The sequence below is a fragment of the Oncorhynchus keta genome, chromosome 7 (genome assembly GCF_023373465.1).
Source record: "Oncorhynchus keta strain PuntledgeMale-10-30-2019 chromosome 7, Oket_V2, whole genome shotgun sequence".
NCBI lineage: Eukaryota > Metazoa > Chordata > Actinopteri > Salmoniformes > Salmonidae > Oncorhynchus > Oncorhynchus keta.
Genome location: NC_068427.1, coordinates 29,157,422 through 29,167,196, shown reverse-complemented (window position 1 = coordinate 29,167,196; position 9,775 = coordinate 29,157,422). Strand labels below are relative to the sequence as shown.

Here is a 9,775-nt window from a genome sequence, read left to right as displayed (position 1 = left end):
GTTCTTACATGGAACCCAGACCCAAACCGGCTGCGCGCGTGCGCCATTGTGCATAAATCTATTTTGTCCCCCTACACCAAACACGATCACAACACGCAGGTTAAAATATCAAAACATACTGAACCAATGACATTAATTTGGGGACAGGTCGAAAAGCATAAAAAAATGTATGGCAATTTAGCTAGTTAGCTTGCACTTACTAGCTAATTTGTCCTATTTAGCTAGCTTGCTGTTGCTAGCTAATTTGTCCTGTGATATAAACATTGAGTTGTTATTTCACGTGAAATGCACAAGCTCCTCTACTCCGCTAATTAATCCACACATAAAACGGCCAACCAAATTGTTTCTAGTCATCTCTCCTCCTTCCAGGCTTTTTCATCATTGAACTTATATGGTGATTGGCATCTACACTTTCATAATATTACCACGACAACCGGAAAAACATTTAATCTTTCAATCACCCATGTGGGTATAACCAATGGGTACCTGCTTCTATAAGCCGATGGGAGAGGCAGGACTTTCAGCGTGATCTGCATCAGAAATAGGACTTCTATTTTAGCCGTTGGCAACGCAGACACTCGTTGGCAAGCGCGAGCAGTGTGGGTGCAATAATTGAACAACATGGATTTCTAAATTTATTTTGCGAAGCTCGCGCACGCTCAGCATGTTAGACCAGAGTGTTACTGTGAGAGAGAAAAAGAACAGTGGTTATAACACGAGTAGACTGGTGATAAGTTATAACATAAGTAGACTGGGCTAAAGGGACTAATTTCTCGATCTCCAGGCCGTCTTTGAAGAATGTCATGAAGGAAGTGATGCCGTCCTCACTTAAGTCCAGAACAAGCCATACCATCTGGGTTCATACACCTGTAAAGAACTAGGAGGGAGAGTGAGTGTAAGTGGATGAAGACATTTGGTCATTTTAACTCCACATGTTACTTCTTGTTAAGATATTTTATCAAGATTTAAGATAAATGATTGAATAATTCTACTCAGAAACTTAACCATTAGGGATTAGAGGTTATGTAGCATGAACAAGGAGAAATTCAAAATAATAAACACTGCTCCAACTAGGTTGGAGTGGGGAAGAGAGGAATGCATGTGTGTGTGTCTAAAGTAAGCAAAGAGGGTCCTTAACCTATGTTTGAACCGACCCGGCTATAACTCTGTGGAGATAGAATAAGACAGCGAGAGCCCCTCCAGGTTTTCCGTATCTGGGGGGGACCGGAACTGTCTGCTAAGTGGTAATAAACTGTGGTGAGACATCAGGAGATAATCCAGATATATTGTGTGTCATGTATGTGCGCTAGTGAGTCGGAATGAACTTTTGATGCTGCTTTGTCCTGGTTGGAGAGGAGGGACATTTTAAAACCTATGACATCATATGTAATATATAAACTGATGTACATGGTACTATGATCAGCTCTCTCGAGAATAAATGCTATTGGCTAATTTTGGTAGATTGGTCTCTGTCCATTTTATGCAAATAAGAATCTTACAAATTCTTAGAAACAGACAGTAATTTAAATTGGTTAATGAACACATAGGAATTGTTATAATCCTTTAACACTTCTCCAATTTAAAAAAAAACATTTTTTAAGCAAGCTCATAACTGTTGAATTTCATAGGCCTGGAACTCCATTCCTCCAAAGGTGTCATCACAGCTTGACTGAGCACAAATAGTTGTGATGTGAGGAATATATGTGTAGCTGAATTTGCTGTTGGCAGTAGTAGATGTATAGCTGTAACTAGTAGTTACAGAACCTGGTAGTTCTTCATGTTGCCCATGATCTTCTTTGTCACGAGTCCGACCGAGGGTGTTTCCCCTTCCTGGGCGGGTGGCGCTCGGCGGTCGTCGTCACCGGCCTATTAGCTGCCACTGATTGTTTTTCCTCGCCCTCCTTGTATGTTTAGTGGTAGCACCTGTTCATGTTTGATTAGTTTGTCTTTATTAGACAGCCGGCCCGCCTGGTTGTTGTGCGGGATTATTTCTATGTAACCTTCGGCTCTGTTGTAGAGGTACGTGTTAGTGCCTAGTCGTGATTTTTTCCATTGTACTTTTGATTCCCTGTGGTTGGGAACGTAACTTTTGTGAGCACCCTGTGGTGCGTTGGTGCTATTAAAAGACGCACAGCATTGAACTCTGTCTCCTGCATTTGACTCCACACCCACGACACCCGGAGCATTACAGAATCCCGCACCTATCAGATTGAATGGAGTCAGCAGGAGCAGCAGCCAACCCTGTCCCATCGATGGAGGAACGGGTTCTCCACCACACCACCGTCCTCCATCGGATCGGATCCGCGATGGATCAAGTGATGGAGAGAATGGACAAATGGGAGAGGAGTGTTCTCCTCTCTCCACCTTCGGCACCCACGGTTCCGGACTCCCCATCTCCCGACTCCAGCACCCTCCGTCTGACGCTACCAGGGCTTATGATGGACCGGCGGCGGGTTGCCAGGGGTTTCTGCTTCAGCTGAAGCTATACCTGGCCACCATCAGACCCACTCCCTCAGGAGCAGAGAGGGTGAGTGTCCTCATCTCCTGCCTCACGGGTCGTGCTCTGGAGTGGGCGAACGCAGTCTGGAATGGCCCAGACTGAGTTTTCCTGCCGCTTCCGTGCCGTGTTTGATCACCCTCTAGACGGCCGAGCGGTGGGAGAACGACTATTTCATCTCAGGCAGGAGAGGAGGAGCGCCCAGGATTACGCGCTGGAGTTCCGGACCTTGGCAGCCGGATCTGGGTGGAACGACAGGGCCCTTATGGACCACTACAGGTGTAGTCTCCGAGAGGACGTCCGCCGGGAGTTAGCGTGTCGGGACACCACTCTGTCACTGGATCAGCTGATCGACATGTCCATTCGACTGGATAATCTGCTGGCTGCCCGCGGGCGTTCAGAGAGGGTTCTGTGCGTTTCACCACCCAGCCCCTCCGCTCCCATTCCTATGGAGTTGGGAGGGGCTACGCCGAGGGGTACCGGAGGAGGAGGCCTTCCCTGCACCAACTGTGGTCGGAGAGGACACACGTCTGATCGGTGCTGGGGGGTCCGTCTGGGAGTAGAGATGGCAGGCGGAACGCTTCTCGGTCACCCCAGGTGAGTCAGCATCAAACTCACCCAGAACCCCTTGTTGGCCACATGTTTGTCTTAACCTCTTTCCTTCATTTTTTTCCCTCTTCCCAGCATAGGGCGCTAGTCGATTCAGGCGCAGCTGGGAACTTTATGGATCGCGGACTCACCCTTAAGTTAGGGGTTCCGCTGGTGCCGATAGATTCTCCTTTCCCCGTGCACTCCCTAGATAGCCGGCCATTAGGGTCAGGGATGGTCAGGGAGGCCACGGTCCCACTGGACATGGTGACGCAGGGGAATCATAGGGAGCGTATCCGTTTTTTTATTATTGATTCGCCTGCGTTTCCAGTGGTGCTGGGAACTCCCTGGCTGGCCCGGCACAATCCTAAAATTTCGTGGAGACAGGGGGTTCTCCAGGGATGGTCAGAGGAGTGTTCTGGAAGGTGTTTGGGAGTTTCCATTGGTGCCACGTCGGTGGAGAGTCCAGACCAGGGTTCCACGGTGTGCATTCCCCCGAGTATGCCGATTTGGCAATCGCTTTCAGTAAAGTGAAAGCGACTAAATTACCACCTTATCGACCGGGAAGGGATTGTACGATAGATCTCCAGGTAGACGCTGCGCTTCCCAAGAGTCACGTGTACCCGCTGTCCCAGGAGGAGACGTTGGCAATGGAGACATATGTCACGGAGTCGCTGGGACAGGGGTACATTCGGCCCTCCATTTCACCAGTCTCCTCGAGTTTCTTTTTGTGAGGAAAAAGGAGGGAGGTTTGCGTCCGTGTATCGATTATAGAGGTCTAAACGCCATCACAGTGGGGTATAGTTACCCTCTACCTCTCATCGCTACGGCGGTGGAATCGTTCCACGGAGCGCAGTTCTTCACAAAACTGGATCTCAGGAGCGCGTATAGTCTGGTGCGTATTCGGAAGGGAGACGAGTGGAAAACCGCATTTAGTACTACATCCGGCCACTATGAGTACCTCGTCATGCCGTATGGGTTAAAAAATGCTCCAGCCGTTTTCCAATCCTTTGTAGACGAGATTCTCCGGGACCTGTGCGGGCAGGGAGTGGTTGTTTATATCGATGACATTCTGATCTACTCGGCCACTCACACCGCGCATGTGTCTCTTGTGCGCAAAGTGCTTGGTAGACTGCTGGAGCATGACCTATACGTCAAGGCTGAGAAATGAGTGTTCTCTAAACGAGCAGTCTCTTTTCTGGAATATCGCATTTCCACCTCGGGGGTAGTGATGGAGGGTGACCGCATTAGGGCCGTGCGTAATTGGCCGACTCCAACCACGGTAAAGGAGGTGCAGCGGTTTTTGGGTTTTGCCAACTACTACCGGAGGTTTATCCGGGGTTTTGGCCAGATAGCAGCTCCCATCACCTCACTGCTGAAGGGGGGCCCGGTGCGGTTGCAGTGGTCAGCAGAGGCGGACAGAGCATTCAACAAGTTGAAGGCGCTGTTCACTGATGCGCCCGTGTTGGCGCATCAGGACCCCTCTCTAGCATTCATAGTGGAGGTGGACGCGTCCGAGGCTGGGGTGGGTGCCGTGCTATCACAGCGCTCGGGTACGCCACCAAAACTCCGCCCCTGCGCTTTCTTCTCAAGGAAGCTCAGCCCAGCGGAGCGTAACTATGATGTAGGGGACCGGGAGTTGCTAGCGGTGGTTAGAGCTCTGAAGGTGTGGAGACACTGGCTTGAGGGGGCTAAGCACCCTTTTCTCATCTGGACCGACCACCGGAATCTGGAGTATATTCGGGCAGCTAGGAGACTTAACCCACGTCTGGCAAGGTGGGCCATATTCTTCACCTGGTTCCGGTTTACTTTGTCTTATAGACCGGGCTCCCAGAATGTGAAGGCTGACGTACTGTCCCGCCTTTACGACACGGAGGATGGGTCCACCGAACCTACTCCCATCCTTCCCGCCTCAAAGCTGGTAGCCCCAGTGGTATGGGAGGTGGACTCGGACATTGAGCGGGCGTTACGGGCTGAACCCGCGCCTCCTCAGTGTCCAGCGGGGCGAAGGTACGTGCCGCTTGGTGTTCGGGACAAACTGATTCGGTGGGCTCACGTCCTACCCTCCTCGGGTCACCCTGGGGTGACGAGGACAGTGGGGAGCCTTCAGGGGAGGTATTGGTGGCCTACGTTGGCTAAGGACGTTAAGGGTTATGTCTCCTCCTGTTCAGTGTGCGCTCAGAGTAAGGCTCCTAGGCACCTTCCTAGAGGGAAGCTACAACCCCTCCCCGTTCCACAGCGGCCATGGTCACATCTGTCCATAGATTTCCTGACCGATCTTCCGCCGTCTCAGGGGAACACCACGGTTCTAGTGATTGTGGATCGGTTCTCTAAGTCCTGCCGTCTCCTCCCGTTGCCCGGTATCCCTACAGCTCTACAGACTGCGGAGGCATTATTTACCCATGTCTTTCGGCACTACGGAGTGCCGGAGGACATCGTTTCTGATCGGGGCCCCCAATTCACGTCTCGGGTATGGAGAGCGTTCATGGAACGCTTGGGGGTCTCTGTCAGCCTGACCTCCGGTTATCACCCCGAGAGTAATGGGCAGGTGGAGAGAATGAACCAGGAGGTGGGTAGGTTTCTGCGGTCGTATTGCCAGGATCGGCCAGGGGAGTGGGCACGATACATTCCCTGGGCTGAAATGGCTCAGAACTCACTACGCCACTCCTCTACTACTGTGTCCCCTTTTCAGTGTGTGTTGGGGTACCAGCCGGTCCTGGCACCATGGCACCCGAGCCAGACCGAGGCTCCTGCGGTGGAGGAAAGGAACAGCGCTTCAAGGAGACCTGGAGGGCCGTCCAGGAATCTCTACGACAAGCGAGTGGACGGCAGAAGAGGAGTGCTGACCGCCACCGCAGTGAGGCCCCCGTGTTTGTACCGGGGGACAGGGTCTGGCTCTCGACCCGAAACCTACCTCTCCGCTTGCCCTGGGTCCGCAGTGTGTAGGGCCCTTTAAAGTCCTGAGGAGAATAAACGAGGTGTGTTATCGATTACAACTCCCTTCCTATTATCGTATTAACCCCTCGTTTCATGTGTCTCTCCTCAGGCCGGTGGTAGCTGGTCCCCTGCAGGACAGTGAGGTACCGGAGGTCCCCCCCCCCCCTCTGGACATCGAGGGGTCCCCGGCGTACACGATCCGGGCCATTCTGGACTCAAGACGCCGGGTGAGGGGCCTGCAGTACCTCGTGGACTGGGAGGGGTACGGTCCGGAGGAGAGGTGCTGGGTACTGGTGGGGGACATCTTGGATCCATCCATGTTGAGGGATTTCCATCGCCTCCATCCGGATCGCCCTGCACCTCGTCCTCCGGGGCGACCTCGAGGCCGGTGTCGGCACGCTGCGGGAGCCGCGCGTCAGGTGGGGGGGGTACTGTCACGAGTCCGACCGAGGGTGTTTCCCCTTCCCGGGCGGGTGGCACTCGGTGGTCGTCGTCACCGGCCTATTAGCTGCCACTGATTGTTTTTCCTCGCCCTCCTTGTATGTTTAGTGGTAGCACCTGTTCATGTTTAATTAGTTTGTCTTTATTAGACAGCCGGCCCGCCTGGTTGTTGTGCGGGATTATTTCTATGTAACCTTCGGCTCTGTTGTAGAGGTACGTGTTAGTGCCTAGTCGTGATTTTTTCCATTGTACTTTTGATTCCCTGTGGTTGGGAACGTAACTTTTGTGAGCACCCTGTGGTGCGTTGGTGCTATTAAAAGACGCACAGCATTGAACTCTGTCTCCTGCATTTGACTCCACACCCACGACACCCGGAGCATTACATGCTTGATCTCCTCCTGAGCTCCAGCCATGAAAGGCTTCACTCTGTCTGGGTTGTTCTCCAGCTTAGCCTTGATCCTGCACACATCCCCACACACCTTCAACAACTGCTTTTCATTTCAAATAAGGACATTTTCATCTACATAAGTACAGTCACAGTTGTGAGGGGCATACAGGGAGACTGATGGGTTTTGCCTGTATCAGTCCTAGCACACACAACACATGCGCAGACACCCGTCACTAAAACACTCACGCCTTCATGTAGTCCTTGATGTAGCCCTTGTATGAGTCCTTGGTGAAGGATGTCTCCTGCAGTTTGAGGTTGAGGACAATGTCCACTCCACTGACTGTGCTGGACTCACAGCCGTCATCCTGCACCTCCGCCGACGCATTTGCCCCCAACAGACAGTCATCGATATTCTCCGTTCTACTAACCATCTGAGGGGAGGAGGGGGAATATCAGAGGAAAGAGAGTGAGTGCTGAATTACTCAGTGGTTGGGTCCCATTACTGTCAAACACCTTATCCTATTTCAGGACCATCTGATAGGACTTGTCTATGTAAAGTCAGGCATAATGCAAAACTATGAGTTGAGATGATACCCAAGTCAATAAGTGGTTCCAAATCCTAATACACCTCACCTCTCACCACCACAACTCAGAGAGCTTATACCTGCAGTGGAGACGCACCTTTCCCTCAACTTCCAATAACATCCCATTTGGTGATTCTTTGATCTTGTAAATGTCAGAGAACATTTCATCCGCTGCAATAAAACAGAATAGAAACCACATTAATAGCTCAGTCACAAGGTTACATTGTTGTCAGGTAGTTTGCCTTGGGCCTTCTACAGACTTCCCCAGGCCAGGTCCTGCTGCTGCCGGCTAACATAGCTGAGCTTGCCCACTAATCAATTTGTTAGACGGCTGACAGACATGCTAGCAAGAACTGCTATGTTTACAAAGCTAATATAACTGGATAAGAAGCACAGCTTTAAGCTAATATAGTATGCATGCAAATGCTCAATGGGTGTATAAATGAAGAACGTACAGTTCAAACATTGAGTGATTGATAGCGTTTGCTGTTCGTTGACGGTCTTTTGTCAGCTGTCAAATCTGTCAGCGCGCGCATGGAACACAAGCAACTGCAGGCTGACTAACTAACAAGGTCCACATATCCCATTACCGTAAACTGCACCTGTTTTGCATCGCGATAAGCAAATATTATCCTTTGGTTACATTACCAAACATTCATTTTTTCTTGATTAAAATCCCCGGAGTGTGTAATAGTAAAACAGTTTATAGTAAAAACATACACAGCTGAGGTTACGTGTGGCCCTGTGCAATGCCTCATAAACCTTTCGCATTTGCTTTCAGCTCCCCAACCAGAAGGTGGGATATAGGTTTCGTATTTCTTTGTGCAATTTGCAGCTATGAAACAAAATGTCAGGAAAACGTTTAAAACAGCTACTGCCGCATTTTTCTGCTATAACCCCTGTAGTGCCCTGCAAATTGACCACCCATCAACGTGGCTGCTGAAATACACATTCTTACAAGCCAATACTTAAATCTATCTGCATTTGACAAGCCGCAGGTGTTCATTTTATGCCCGATTTCCTTTTGCTGCGAGTTCAAAGATTTTTAATTTGCTTAAGGCAACGAACAGTGCACTCTACTGGAGCCAATTTAGCGACGTTGTCGCTATATTCAGCGAGTATTCAGACTCCTCTAGTGACACATCTTTTAAAAAGCGACTAGCGACTTTTTCTGGTGTTATTGGAGACTGACGTGAAAGCACGTATCGTTCTTACGGGTGCTGCGGTGGACCCCACCCCCCTCGCGCTGCAGTCAAAGCAGGAGATGTTCACCCCTGGCGTCCAGACTGCAAATGAATCGCGCATGCGGGAAGCCGCTCCTGGCTGAGCCGGCCCTGGCTTACTTTTCTTTTTAAACAATTAACCTGAATTAGGGTCAGACTAATTACCATAATTCTCACATTGTCATTTAGCGACTTTTAGGACAGCCAATAGCTACTTTCCTTACTGAGGAGTTGGCAACACTGTCAGGCAGTCTTCCATCCAGGTACTAACCAGGCCCGACGATGTTTAGTTTCCAAGATCGGCCAAGATCAGGCGTAGTCAAATTGGTATGGCCGTAAATAGGAATAACACTTAGTACACGTTATAAAGTGAATCGCTCCAAAACATTTGGGAATACAAAGGCAGATGGAGTGCAACCGTAGTACAACCCATCTTTACATTCCAGAGCATATATTTGAGTCTTGTGAAAATAGTTACTCTCATCGGTAACCTCAGTTGTTTTCAGCACCAATAGTTATGGATAATATTTGTGAATATGGGCCACATAATAAAACAAAACACACAAGCATATGGCACATGATGCTATGGGCACAACAGCACACCGTTAGATGCGATACTAGCCAGGCGCTGTGGCAGGATTAACTCCGCAAGGTGGCATCAGAAATGACTAAGGGGGCACAACTATTTTTTGCTTGCTGATAACACAGGATGGATAATAATCGATAGTACAATTACATACAATGTATTTGCAGCCACGCACGGCTGTCTTGCCGCAAGAATACAGGCTACTGCACCGCTTTACAGACATGGACAATTCATAACTGGCTCGAGAAATGACAAATTATGACAACGCTGAACAGCTACATGCGCAATACCCATCATTGCAATGCAAAACATTTGCTAATTACCGTACTAACACTTTCCAATGACAATACAATGAATTTCCAGAAGCTAACAAAATAAAACAATCAAATGTATTTATATAGCCCTTCTTACATCAGCTGATGTCACAATGTGCTGTACAGAAACCCAGCCTAAAACCCCAAACAGCAAGCAATGCAGGCGTAGAAAAACGGTGGCTGGGAAAAACTCCCTAGAAAGGCCAAAACCTAGGAA

General features: G+C 49.7%; 1 protein-coding gene across 1 annotated transcript; it reads right to left on the bottom strand.

Moving 5' to 3' along the window:
• Positions 1–498: 498 nt before the first annotated feature.
• LOC127931113 (translationally-controlled tumor protein homolog) lies at positions 499–8,588 on the bottom strand. The gene is made up of 4 exons (XM_052522500.1): positions 7,891–8,588; positions 7,533–7,606; positions 7,098–7,282; positions 499–877 (listed from the first exon to the last, which is right to left on the bottom strand). Exons 2-4 carry the CDS (start codon positions 7,596–7,598, stop codon positions 829–831), a joined length of 300 nt encoding a protein of 99 aa, XP_052378460.1. The 5' UTR covers positions 7,599–7,606; positions 7,891–8,588; the 3' UTR covers positions 499–828.
• Positions 8,589–9,775: the final 1,187 nt, after the last annotated feature.